General features: G+C 35.5%; 1 protein-coding gene across 2 annotated transcripts in view; it reads right to left on the bottom strand.

Annotated features, from left to right (window-relative positions):
- Positions 1–14,951, bottom strand: part of CNTN5 (contactin 5) — a gene marked incomplete at both ends in the record, with an annotated part of 389,481 nt that overhangs the window by 61,706 nt on the left and 312,824 nt on the right. For both annotated transcript variants that reach the window (XM_082008944.1, XM_082008943.1), the window contains 2 exons: positions 4,013–4,188; positions 5,120–5,247. In XM_082008944.1, coding sequence (XP_081865070.1) covers positions 4,013–4,188; positions 5,120–5,247 — 304 coding nt within the window. The remainder of the gene's footprint in view (positions 1–4,012; positions 4,189–5,119; positions 5,248–14,951) is intronic.

Consider the following 14,951-nt stretch of genomic DNA (forward strand, 5'->3'; position numbering starts at 1 on the left):
AGAAGATATTGAGACTAAATCACTTTCCTGAGTCTGAAAGGTACTCATGCAGGTCAAGGTGAGGGACACTAAGAGCAATGCTGATGCTTACCAGTCTGTGGATAACCACAATAAATCATTTTGCTTGGCTGCCATAAAAACAGATTCGGCTTTTAAACACAGAATAGGAATGACGATAGCTGGATGAAAACCTACTCACAAAATCAGATGTCTTTAGCTAGAAAAGGGATATTTCCAGGACAAAATTAAAGTCAGTGGAGATCTTAGAAAAGAAAATTCTGAATAGAATTTTGAACAGGACTACTGGATTTGGCATAAAGGATGGAAAATAAAAGTTACCCTCATAAAAGCAAGCAGGTCTATATTTTCTGTGCGCAAGTGATCACTGGTGTTGCTAGAAAGAAATCTTGGCAATTCAGACTTCCATGGAAAACTGTTTCTGTTATAATTATTCAGATTAGCTCTCACAGATCCTAAAATATTTTTGAGTCTTTTGGTAGACAAAGTAAGACTTTTCTAATGCCAAAGGATTCTGGGTATATGTAACCCTTTACATCATTGTTCTGCTACCAGGTGTACTGTGGAGTTATGCATACATGACACTTGGGATGTTCTCCTTTCCTAGAGTGAGGTTTACAGCTGTCACTGCAGCGGAGTTCAGTCTCTTTTCCTTAACATTCCCGTCATGCACAGCGTTGTTCAACTTGACATCCTTACCACACTTATCCTCTTGCCAGGCAAGTCCCTGAAGTACCTAAATTGCTATAGGTACTAAATCCCTGATAGCTCAGTAAATAACAGGGAAAACACCTTCAATTTGTATAAATGATAACACTTTTTTTGGTACAAAAGCTACAGATATCATTTAAAAATGAGCAAAGCAGTATGTATCATTAGGATAAGCGTTTCCTTTTCCTTTTAATTGTAATTGCTAGGGACTGTCCAGTTTTAGGAAATGGAAATTTATCTACAGCCCAAATAACACAATAAGCCCCCACACACTGTGGGGTCTGCCACAGTGACAGCATGAGCGATGCAAACAGTGGTGAGCGGCTGACAATGGTTTTGTTATTAACAAAACACGTTCAAATAATGTTCAACGTGTCAGGCTTTCAAACAAATAAACAAAACCCAAACAAACCTGAACATTTTTTTATCTGATGAAGTATCAGTGTATGAAGAACAAAATGGATGTATGATTCTTTAACTTCATGCACACAAAAGATACTATTTTTCTTAAACGTACTGCACTAAAAAGCATTTTGTGCAGGTTGACTCATTGAATTTAAAATATATTTCATTCAGAAAGGCAAAATAAGGGATATAGATGGGATTCTATCAGATCTCAAGTTTCCTACAAGTTCCTTTTTTCTGCATTCTTAAACCTGTGTTTTTATCACATTGTGTATCACTCCTTTGGAACTGGATTGGCTAGAAGAGGTTACACGATAGGAAAACCAGAAGAGATTTATTTTGTCTTGCTTTCCCTGAGTACCTGGTCATGCTCCAGGTTTTAACAAAGTAAAGAAATAAATTTTCATACTTGTGATTAATTTCACATGTTTATGTGGTTAACAGAGATACAGTTGACAACATTCTACAAATGAGCAGTGATGAGAATTATAGAGGTTTTTTGTCAAAACACAAAAAAAATTGCTGTATTACCACAGTCACTAGTTTCGAGTTTTTCATCTCTCAATTGATTCATCTTCATTTCAGGACAATGGAAAAATCAAGATATGCCTTTTGGTGAGTGGAGAGCCTCATATATTTTAACTACTACTTTCAAAGAAGGAGGAGGATGTGTCATACTGTGTTTCCAAGAGCATTCAGAAAAGTTCAGTGAGGATTGTCCTAAGAGGATCATGTTTTCGTATCTCTTTTCTAAAAAGGAGTATTCCCCCCGCCATACTATCTGTAACTTCTTAATAGGTATTTTCAGCCCTCTTCCTGTTGATCTAAGCCTACCCTTCCATTCTCTCTTCAGAGTGAAGACCAGAAAAGAAATGTCTTGACATTTAGATGAGATAGGAATGCAAGTAAATGAAGCATGGCCTAAACCATCTCTTGTGTGAACAATCTTGTAAAGGCAAATGAAGCTAGTCCAGTCTAAAAATATCAGGGTCTGACACTTCATTTTGGTATTTCCTTAGAGTTGCATAGTGTTTCACTATTTCAATGCTGGTTTAGCAGTGACAAGGTAGGATCTAATTTTGTAATATTTTGCAAAATATGATATGCCTTCTTTTCAGCCTGACTTTATTGTCTGATCACTGAAGTTTGCTGTTTGTAAAAGAGTATGTTGTAAGGAAAAACATTTGCTTGTGTACTTCTGAAAAGAAGCCAGATATTTACTTAATAAACAACTTTTTTTTTAAATCTACTTAGCCATTTAGACATTGAGCATTGACTCTGTAACGAGTGATAATATTATTTTCATTTAGTAAAGTAGCAGTAATTCTTTAGCAACACAATGAGAAGGTAGTCATAAACTCAGTAAAATAGCTGGTTAAATATACTAGGTTTTGGTAACATATTAGTCATGTCAGGACAGTAAAAGGAATCAGCATTTTCAGTGAGTTTTGCATGAATATTTGTCTGAAAATAGCCCCAGTATGTTATCTACCAGTTTCTCACTTTGAAATAACCTTACTTCTATCAGTTTGAGGGCTTTCTCTGGTAGAAAAGAAATTAATGAAGAATTCTTGTTGAAAGGTCTACAAAATCCTGTTTTCATAAAACAAATGAAATGACATTAAATTAGCTTTACTTTGACAGGAGAAATGACTCTGGAAATTTCCTAGCCTGAGGATTCTCCCAGTGGTTAAATATTCGCTTCAGCACTGAAGATGCTGAAATGCACTGAAGGAAACATAAAATGCATTTTGGAAATTACTTGAAGTTAAATTGTAATCATAGGATGTTTTCTTGAATCAAAGAATGCCTTAACCTTGAAGTTAAAAAAAAAAGATAGTTTACTTTCCTGTATATTTAGTACTGGATTTTGAGTATTCGACTTCGTCAGATGAAGATAAGTATGCTAAGAACCTTCATGCTAAGATATACCTTACTAATGCTTTTCTATTAAAAAGCTTAGTAACGTAAAACAAAATTAAAAAAAACCCCAAACACACGAAGTGAACACAGTATGACTTCCATAAGGGCAAGCAGAGGAATAAATTGATTGCATCTGACAAGATTTTTAATGCAAAGTTAACTTTGCTACATTGTAGTCAAATTAGGTACATTAACTCTTAAAATTTCCTGACCTTTGTGAGCTTCATTTTTCTCTGTTAATATAGCATATACATTTGATTTACATTTCATTAGTAGGAACATTGAGTTAAATGACTGTAGATTCTATTTCCAAACTTGTCCACATTAAGAGATTTCTTTCTACTAAGAAAGGTTCAAATCATTTTACATGGGACAGGTCTGAATTATGTTATATTGTTTGATCATATTAAATAGTTTTTGAATCAAGGGTTAATATCTGAAATTGGTATGCATATTTTTTTCCATATGATTCTTATTGACTTAAATAACAGTTGCACAGTTAGAACCTACCTCATGCAGGGGAGGTGGAAAATAAAGTATACTCCTTGCTACTCAGACATTAAAATATATGCTAGGCAAGTAAAAGCACTGGGAGGTGAGAGCATTCTGACAGCCATGTTAGAAAGACATCACTGCTTATAGGAGCACCTTTTCTATGTTAAAATAAGCAGAAGAATGTAAAGAGGATTTGATTCAAACTACTTTCTGTTCCCTTACACATATGCTTCACTAATAATAGAATGTATAAGTTTACCTTTAACATCTTCTTGATTAAAACTACTTGAAGTTATTCTAGTGACCTGCTGTTTGCACCTCCTCTAGCTAACATTTCTTTCCAACATTAGTGAAATCAGTTCTTTCAATTTGTTCAGAATTTGGTCAGTGGAAGACATGTAAAAGTATGCAAATTTCTATCAGATCACAGCACACATATGACAAACACACGGTCACTTACTGCCTTGATGCTTTCAAAGTGTCCACCTTCTTTTTCAAAGTCAATTGGCTGTCCATTGAGTGTCCAATAGAACGTGACATCTAGTGTCCTGTCATGAAGGGCTTTGCAACTGAGGACAATGCTTTCTCCAACCGTTAACTCTATCTTCTTAGGAGTCAGCTCTATTCTTGTAGGTTCTTGAAATATAGAAAGATTAGGAACATTTAGATGGAAGTCTAGTTATAGCGTGAGACTAAAAAAATAAGACTGAGTTCTGCTTATTCTACTCAGAGCTTACATTTATTGTTGGTTTCAAGTACATAGTGTCAAATACTGAAATACATTCATAATGCACACTGAGACATGACAGTGGTGAACAGAAGGTGTAGCCAGTTTCATGGAAGCAATAAGGCATAGTCCTAAATAAGAATCTATAGACTTCTGACATGGAGTAATTAGTTAATTAATTAATTTTATTAGTCTAAGAAAAAGCTATTAATTTTTTAAAGGCTGAAACACCTGGAACCTTGTGATTGCATGAAGATCACAGTTTTGTCACTTTTACTTTTGTAAAAAAGGATGTTTCCAGGCATAATAAATATAGGAAGAAACTTGAAAAATTAAGTCAAAAGACTTGAACACCTAAAAGGAAAAACCATGATTGTATAAGAATTCAGCTGAAAAGGGACAAAAATATGGTTTAGAAATTAATTGCAACTCAGTGATTTGATTATTATTACTGTTCTCAGAAGCTATCTTTCCTTAGATTTTATACTGATACAATTATTACTTTAATGCTAAACTTTGTTCCCATGCAGAAAGAGGTAAGGGTGAGTTCCCAAAGCTAAAACATGTTAAAAGGAATATTAATTCTTTTACCTATAAAATTATTTATAATCTGAATTATTTAATATATACACTAATTCTTCTGACATACATCTAGGATATAACAGCTGGAGTATGCGATCAGATGCAGGAATATGACGTTTGACCAGGTGGAGGTTAGCCTCACTAGCTTGTTGGAAATGCTTTTTTATTCTGCCTATGCAATGCTGTTGTATGGCTGGGTGGGTATTCTAAGCAATAATGAAATATTAGTAAAGAGAAATCATCGTTATTTTTTCATACCTTTAACAGATACTGAGGCAATGATTTCTGCAGATCCAAATACATTTACACTTTGGCATAAGTACCGTCCTTCATCAGACTTAGAAGCGTTCAGGATTCGCAGGCTCCCATGTGGAAGAATAGTTATCCTGAAAAGGATAAATACATAAATATATAAATATATCTCCCGTCCTAGTAGCCAAATTCCATTATAATATCATGTAGAGCTAATAAATAGGATTAAGGATTACTGCCTCTGTAGCAAGGGATGATGAAGATGATAACTGAATTCTCTTCTGTTTCAAAAAGGTTGTAATAAACCCATTTTACTCCTCCTTCTTTAATTCAAAAAGTTTCAGGGAGGCATCAGTGGATTAGTATCCTTTGACACCTATCAGTGGCGAATTTTAATGAATCTTTTTTAAAAGTAAAAAAGGTGATTCTTCATAATTTGCCTTTAAAGTTTCACTGTTATATTATTGTCAAATCACATTTCAATATCAAGCACAGGCTATTCCATTTAGAAAAAAAATGACCTTAAAAATCAAATCTGAGAAGAATGGGAAGTAAAATGTAAAAGACGACTAGAAAAAAACAAAATTAATTGTATCTGGTCAAAATATGATTTATGGCACCACTACACAGTGTAGCATAAGGACTTAAATAATCTCTGCTTTTTTCTATTTCAGCTTTTATTTTCTTTCTTGAGTCTTTTATGATTGCAACTCCACTACAACTCTAGGCAAGTAACCCCACTAAAGCATACTCATGAGAGATGTTCAACCATTTACATTTAACAGTTTCAAATTTTGGCTTTGCCTACACAGTATTAGTCATAAAGTCCATGGAGCTACATAGAGGTGAAAATTAACATATTTTTGCTTTTCTAAAATGACAAAGCCCCTGAATTCATTATATGTTAAAGCTGCAGCCCTGGAAGAGCAGTAAATAATCACTGCTCCTTTCTTGAGAGAGAACTACAAGCCTAAATGGAACATGGCAAATCTTACATGGCATTTAAGCCAAGCTCTGCTTGCGGATGGTGTATATCCTTTCCCAGGTTGGGCAGTGGCTGTGGCTCTCTCAAAGGACATGGGAGGTGCAGGTTGGAAGCCCTCTGCCAGGCATGGACACTGGAAGCAGATAATCCTCAGCAGGTGCTTTCAGGTATCTCATAGAAGAGGAGGGGATGAAAGAGTGTTTCCTTCTCCTGTATTTTGAAAATAAGGTAAGACCTCTCTCTGTGTTAGAGAAAAACTCTGAGTAGGTGCGTGGCTCTTCCACAGCGACAGTTGGATTTTTAGATATACCTCTCCAGAGAGGGCTTTCTGTCTGTTAACGTAGTGACTAGCACTCCTTCTACTGGGAGTCCCCTATGGCGGCTATGATCAGAAATCATGGAGAGTACAATATTGTGGTTTACTCTTGAGAAGTATTTAACCAGAGGTAAGGTGCTTTAATCATCCTGATTAATAGGTCTGTCCCGGGTTCTTCAGCAGCCAAAAAAGGGAAGGAATTCCTTTTCTAGGCTGAACGTGTCAAAATATAAAGCTGAGTTACCTTGATTTAAACTAGGAGTGATTTACCAAAGGCTTAAAATTCAATGTGCTCAAATGAAATCACTAATATGAAACTGCATAACTTTTTTTTTCCCTCCCTGGAAAAAGAATAATACCTCCTATTCTCTGACTCTCTTTGAAAAATGATGTTTTATTATTTGAGGTTTATAAACATGGTTGTAGAGAAAACAGAATTTCATTCTAGTGAAAAATATACTTCTAATCACTTCAGATGTGAAACCACTCACTGCTTTCAAGCAGAGACACTGAAGAAAATAACAACTTCAAAAGTGAATGGGACAGAGGAAGGACATGTCAACTCTCAAATTCCCTAGTGCACTCTGATGATGTATCTTCCATCTTGCTCTCAACAAGTATGTATCAGTATTTGAGTCATATTATTTTTCTAAAGGTAATTTTATAGAAAACATAATTATATTGAGAAAATGACTCTATCGGAGTTTTGAGGGTTTGGGCTTTTTTTCCAACAAATAAGAAGGCCTGAAATTTTGTTATATGTCATGCCTTTGAAGAAACAATCTGCTTTAGGACCTGACAGGGATATAAGCTTCCTTCCTTCCTTTCATCTTGGTATAAGTTTTTTTCTCCTATCAAGATGCTCTCTGATCAATGCTCTGAGGACATCATATCATTAGTATGACAATAGCCTTTGCAGAACAGTAATAGTTTTCATCAATATGCTGTCAGCATCAGACAAATGAAAGGACACTCCTACAGTGTTTACAAATTATAAATGCTTATACACAGTGTAAGTTCTGATATAAAACTGTTTTTCGTTCTGAGCTCAGAGGAAAAGAAAGTTAGATGCATATTGAAGGTTATCTAATGAATCTTACACATATTATCAGCTACATTTCTATTTAGCTAAAAGCTCTTGCTATCCATGAGGAAAAGAGTAATAGCTCAATCAAAGGAATTGCAAACACATTTGCTGGTGAATGATTTGGCTCAGAAATTAATACTTTCCTTAAAATGCCTAGCATTCATCTGTTCTCTCTTTTTTTTGTGTGTGTTAGGGAAAAAAGCCAGAGGCTGGTTATGATGGAAACTGAAATGCTTTATTTATTCACATAACACTTGCTGCACACAGCAGGACCATAGACTTCTCCTCCTTCCCTGCCAGTATCTCTCAGTCACGGAGAGACCACCTGCATACTATGTCTACATATTTTAATAAGAAAATACCATAGCAAAAAGCTTTTTAGCTTCACAAATAAAAGGGAAGAAAAGACAGAAGAAACGGGGTTGGGGTAAAGTTAAGGTTAATTCAGGAGAAAACCCCTAAATTATTATTTTATTAGAAACTGAGGGAAAGATGATGATAGATGAATGGATAGAGAAAGGATGGACAAGAGATCAAGGTAATAATTTGGAGATTATGGTATTTAAGTATAAGAAAAATTTATTGTAATCACATAAAGGAGATGGTGTCCATTGAAGGACTCTGAAAAAATTGGCACATGAGCTTAGTGTCTCTGTAGAAAAGAGTTTTCATCTATCTAATACCATGGAGAAAAAGAGATGAGCATTGATGTCTTCGAGTCAATAAGCATGTTGGCTTAAGATCAATAGCAACAAAAATTTTAGCAGGAATTATTAGGAAAGATTAGTTGAAATACGACAGCAAATGGACATGAAATAAAATTCAACATGACTTAACTAAAGCACACTGAATGGGACTACATTGTTATAATATTTAATAAGAAGAAACATTTTCTAGAGAAAATAAACACAGATTTGATCTTCTATGGGTTTCAAGCATGATTTTCATGCTGAGATTCACATGGTTAACCATGGTTAAGTGGGTTTAATACAGAAATCTAAGATGGTTCAGAAACTGGTTGAATAGTAAAGAATTTCTATTTTGAAAGAGAAATGGCTCTTGGTACTATTATCTTATTCTTCATAATGACCAGGATACAAAAAGAAGGATGCTAGAAATTTGATTAAATAAACAGTTCATTGACACAGCAAGATCAGCATATGAAACAGGACGGCTTTGATGACTCTGAGCACCAGTCTCAGAAAAGTAGTGAATGTGGCTCGGAACTGACGCAGCAAAGGCAAATGTAACCCTAGAATTGAGCTGGCACTCAGGGGGATGATTGGGATGGCCAGAGAGGAAAGAAAACCTTTTGTTCTAGAGGCTGTTTGTAAAATGAAAGCTAAGGTGTCTGCATGAGACATGAGTTTCTATTTTGCATCTCATGGATGTTGTCAGTAGTCCATGGAATGCTATTAAGACTACAAATTTTAGATGTCTAATACACATTGTAGATACCTACACTCAGATATCTCCATCTGGATCTGAATCTCACCCTTAAATCTTGATTTAGTTCCACGGACGTAAGTGCCTGTTATGACCTGACATCATTTGAGGGACAAAATCCCAGCTGCTGGTCACATCAAGTGTGTCTTGGAATTTAATTTCCCCATTGTCTCCACGTGCTGGTTTGCAAAATGGAGCAATCTGAGCACATGAACTTCAGCCTGATATTAAACTGGGAGGAAAGCTTGAGGAGTCCATTGCTTTTGGGGGACTAGAACTATTCCAAAGAGAAACTCAGAATTAGGCAGTACGGACAGCATCAATTTTTTGCTGCTCCGATTGATCCATGCTACCTGCTTATATAGAAATAGCTGTAAGGTATCTAAGACACCTGCACAGGGCTGACACATGTGACACAAGAGCTATGAGAGAACTTAACTGATTACAGCACAGACACAGAGGTTTACAGCAGGTGTAAGTGTGACTTTTTGAAGTCTAGATGTGAGCCAGGATAACACTGTAGAGCTCTCAAAGGGCAGCAGGACTCTGTGTGGGGACCTGAATCAAGCCCATAGTGTAATGTTAGAAACAGTCTAAAGAATTAAGGGATATAAAATCTGTTAGTGATGGTGGTGGTGAGCACCAAGTGTGATGCTGGTCTTTGAACTTAAACATCCGCTCTCTCAGAAATCAGTTAACCACAAGCTTCGCTGCATACCGTATGCCCATGAAGCTAAACATCCCACAAACTAACACTGAAAAGAGCTAAATTGAAATTGAATGTGAATTTCAAAGTGTATCAGATATTTGTGCATATTATCTTGTCTAGAATATCAGCAAGTTTGGTAATACATATTCGTAGCATTTCGATAATGTCAGTTTTGCTAATGACAGCATAACCCAGTAACCTAGGTTGAGAATTGTTATAAAATCATAGAAGCATAAATAAGAGTGTAAATTTTCTCCTTTAAGACTTCAGGATTGGACTTAGATTGACATTGGAAGGCTGCAAACTACTCAGTAATTACAGTTTTCAGACAATACACCCAAGGTCACTTGATATTTTCCCTGTAAAAATATTTGCAATCTATTAAAAGCTATTGTTCATCAGTAACTCAAGATTGAAAACATTCTTAGTACATTTGTTTAAAAAAAGATGCATTAGCTCACACAGATCAGTCATTTCATTATTTTTTGTTTCTTCTTTTACCAACAAAGTATGTACCAGGGAGAGTAAGAACCCTGATAAAGAATGTGCTATCTTACCTGGAAGGATGAAAGTTCATACTGTTTGCATATGGGATGTTGATGTGACCAGAAAGGTGTTCTCTGAGACCAAGTCTCTGCTTAGAAGCTGATGGATGGAAATTAGGCTTATAGGAAATGCTGGGTCTTTGCTTATAGATGGTATTTGGAAGTCCTTTACCCGGCAGTCAGAAATGTCTTCTCTTAATCAGTGTTGACTGACAGAAAGATAAGGAAAAGTGCTGATGGAAATGAACAAGATGGAAGGTCCCCACAAATGTGAATGACAATATTCAGGTTCCTTTAGGCTTAATGTGATTTAGAGAAGAAGACTGAGTAGAATATGATATTTAAGAGTTGCTCATATGGGGAGTTTGGCAGGTTTTTAAAGAAGTATCCTCTATTTTACAGTATTTTGATTAAATAGTAGAAAGCTTTTTCCTTCCTACTCTTTTATGCACAAAAAACTTGTGAGAATGACCATAATCTTTGACCTTATCTTGAGGGGAAGGATAAAAAAGTAGGAAATGCAATCATCATTGTTTTGGTATAAAAAAAGAGGTTTATTCTGCCTGCCATATTGTTGTGATTATTTTCCCTTTGATTAATTCTTAAGGGTAAATGAAACATATCGGTAGTCTGGATACATTTACTGTTCCACTGTCTTACAGACAAAGTATTAATTCATCAATATCTGGTACCACCCACCATGGAAGTTATCGGAAATTATTTACAGCCAGTAGAGGACATACTGGCTTATGTGGTGGAAATTCTCAGCTCGCTCTATCACCAGGGACAGTTTTACCTTGACCCACCAGGGCCAGGATGTGCATTTGTTCTTCCTATCACATGAAAAATCAGAGAGCAGAGACTTCCATCAAGATTAAATTAATGAGAAGGGGAAATTCTGATTTTCATTCTGTTGCATCATTCATAGCGGATTCTCACAAACAGATGTCTTGGTGCTGTGGCTAGAAATTGTTTAAAAATTCTGCAGTGGAGTCCGGATGCTGAAGGAGCTGAGCAGTTGAGGCAGCCAAAGTTACAACTGCTAAACAACCGTCAGGATTTTACTGAGGACTTGTAGCAGAGACAGTGACACAGTGTCTGAGTCTTAATAGAAATGAATGCCAGACAACTTACACTTGGAGCTTTATATTCTTTAAATAACAATTACAGAGTGAGAAAAAATAGAAGTCCGTTGTGTGGCTATTTTTTGTGGGAAGGAAGAATAAGCAATTATTGATTAAGCTATACGGACTTTTATCTTTCTCTGTTTTCAATTCATTTTTTTGGTACTGTATTTCGACTTTATCTTTCATACTAAAGTCAATTTTTACAGGGCTTCAGAAAAATAATCACAGCAATCAGGAAAGAATTACAATTAGTTAAAAGCTTTGCAAACTTTAACACCTAGTAACTGGGTAAAGAAAAGTGTAAGTTATTGAAGTGGTTAGAATTTTTTCCACTGCATTTCTGACTGGGGTCTAAAACCAGGAGTATGAAATTAGTTTGTGTGCATGTTGGACATAAAAACTTTAAAGATGCAAATGGAGAGAAGCTGCACTGACTCATTTAGCCTGTGGCCCCTCACAGTGTTCTGATCTGAGCAATCTGTCATGTCACATCAGCTCGGGTATAGGATCTGTCAGTATCCTTTAATGTAGATTGCAAGAAACTGGGACACATATTTGTAAATAGTTGAAACTTTTATTTCTCCTTGAATGGCTGTGGGGTCTCTCATTTCCCCTTGCTCTCTCTTGCTCTTTATTAATAGATTGTACATTAATAGATGTACAAGACTGTAACTCACACAGAAAATAGATATGAGTTATTGCTATAATAAAAGCGCATAAGTAAGCAGAATGCCATCTACTTTGTCTAGATCTTTTATATTAGCACCCTAAGTAAAGTCTTTTTATTTAAATATTTTTGGCCTAGTTAGAAACAAGACTGTGTTTGTCCCAGTCCCTTGGCAAAACAAAATTATTTGGATTTTCTTCACTTCAGTTTTTCAAACATTTATGATGGTGCAATTCCTGTGTGTGATATCTTAGGTCATTGGAATGTGCTAAGACTTATCATTAATGTACTGCAAACTAATTCCAGCTCTGTTTAAGCTAATCCATGCAAACTGTCTTAGGGCAGGTTTTTTCAAAGGAGGCACAACCAGGCCTCTCATTTTGTCCTTGCTCTTTGCTGCACAGTAACATTTGTGTATGAAAATACACAGTTCTCACCAGTGCAAATGGTGTCCACATATGTAAACATAATTTCAAGCGGCTGACACTAAAAGTCAGTTTTTGCTGATAAATGTAGCTTCTATTCTAAGCACAGGGAATAAGTATGATTTCTGCAGTGTTGCTGAGCAGTAAAGGCTGGAAACTATGGATATTTCAGAATTAACGTGGTCCTTTGGAATATGAGTAGGCTGGTCATTATGGGTTTTAATGGTAATTCAGATTAATAACTTTATTCAGACTAGTTCTTAAGCACACAGCTGGTTTTAAAGACTCTGTTAATACCATTGATGTCAAGGACAATATAAAGGTTCTAAAATTTAAACATCTGCTAAGGTATTAACGTGAACCAGAGTCTAACTGTAAATGGAACAGATGTTCAAATCAGTGATTTATTACCTACAGAAATTAAACCAACAAGAATACTTTTAAATTATTCTACATTTTCACTGCTACGCTTAAGTAAGAGAGATCAGTTGGTATATTTTGAAAATTTAGCATCGCTTTGCTAATTGGCACATTGCCATTCTGCTCTAATATTTTGCCCCAAAATGTGTTTTGTCTTGTGTAAAGAAGAAAAATTGGAAGAATTATTCAGAACAGAGCTCAGGGTAAGTGTCCCAGAGGGCAGGAAAAGTCATTTAAGGTCTTTTCTGCTCTGCAGTGTAGTCTATAAGTTGTTACAAAATCTCTTATAGAATATGCTGTGTTTAGGACAATATTTCTCTAAACATGTTGAAATTAGTCTAAAATAATGAAAATATTCTTTTATATTTTTACAATCCATATTGTACTATTGATCCATTTAAAATTAAAATATATTTTAATATTTTAAATAATTAAATTTATTTTCTCTTTTTTTACACAGTATTTCAATGTCAGAAATATTCTGCTTCTTAGAAAAGTTTCCTGTTTTTCAAGGAAAAGACTTCTATCACAATAATTTTTTCCATGTTCTTAAGTGACAGTAATGAATTATTAACTTATTCTGTTTTCCTCAGAACCTTTAGAAATAATAAAGTGCTTGTAGGACTTCATAATTCCCTAAGGAAAAGAAAAATACATGGGGAAACTTTAGTCATCTGAAGATATTTCCATGTTTCACTTGTTAGCTAGAAAAGTAGCATTAATACTTGAAGGTACACTTGGTATCCAAGAGGTAAAATTAAAATAGACCAGGTGCTCAAGGGGGCAGATCTTTAGCCAGTGTAAAATGACATAATTTCATGCAACTACATGGATCTATTTTTATTTATACTAGATGAAGACACAGCTCAAAACAGCCAAACTATGCTATGCTTGAAGTATTAAAATTAACTTCAGTGATATAATATGAATAGCAGAAACTTTAATTTCATTGAAATTAGTTTCTTGTAAATTTGAGACTGTTAATTAAATGTTTACATGGGAAGTTTTCATATGCTCAGGGCAGCAGTCATCTGGCTAAAGCACTACTTTTGTAAACTCTGTAATAATATCCAGTTAGGTGGAATCTGTTTTCCAAAGCTGATTCATGTTCTATAGCAACACTGCTAGAATATTAACTGCAAGTTGTATTTCCATGTAACACAGCAATGAATTTTAATCTTTTCCACCTCCTTGAAAAAATATTTTGTTAGAGATACTGTTACTGCTTTCACGTGAATAGGAGAGTTGGGTAGACAAGAACAGTTGACCATTTTTGCGTCAGACCGCTGTTCTCAGGAAAAAAAAAATATAGAGAAGAAAACAATATGGGTTGTAATAAATTAATATGTATTGTTTAAGACCCGATGGAGCTCTTCTCTGCATTTTAGTGCTCTCTCCCTTGCATACATAGTCAGTTATTGAAGTGTAACTGGGAGCTGAATGTCGCAATCCCAAGCAAGATGGCAAGGTACCAGCAGTGAAAGTGGCTGCTGACTGCTTGCAAGGGAGGCTGACAGTTGAGAATCAAAACAGCAAGAGGGCTGTGAATCCATCCAAATTAGACAGCATGGGGATCTGAAAAGGATTAGGGCTTAAATACATGCTTTCAATGTCCCATTGATATAATGCATCAAAAAAAACCCCCAAATATGCATCTTCTTGTCTGTCATTTCTAGAAATAGACACTAGAGTGAGATGAATCTGCTCACAGTATGTGAGGACTGAGATAATTTTAATGATCTACTGATACATGCTGCTAATGTGTCATTCTGTTCATTTCTTACTCAATTCTTTTGAATTTGAGTGCATTTTGCAGAACTGTGGTTTCAACCATCTCATATGTGTAATCTCAGTGTAGTTCAAAGACAGGACAGATTGAAGATGGTAACGGCTGCCACATCCTCAGATCAAACTGACTCTGTTGTCAACTGGAAAAGCTCTAATTACATTTCTATCATACGGTTGGTACTACTAGATCCTGAAAAAATGAAGACTGATTGCTTTCATCAGCCCCATGCCTCTGGAAGAGTGTGCAAAGCCTGCACTTACTGCATGTTTGCCCATGTAGAAACTCTTTGGGGGTAGACTCCATTAGCATGATGAACATTTCG

The sequence above is a fragment of the Phaethon aethereus genome, assembly GCF_964289735.1.
Source record: "Phaethon aethereus genome assembly, chromosome: 1".
In the NCBI taxonomy this organism is placed as follows: domain Eukaryota; kingdom Metazoa; phylum Chordata; class Aves; order Phaethontiformes; family Phaethontidae; genus Phaethon; species Phaethon aethereus.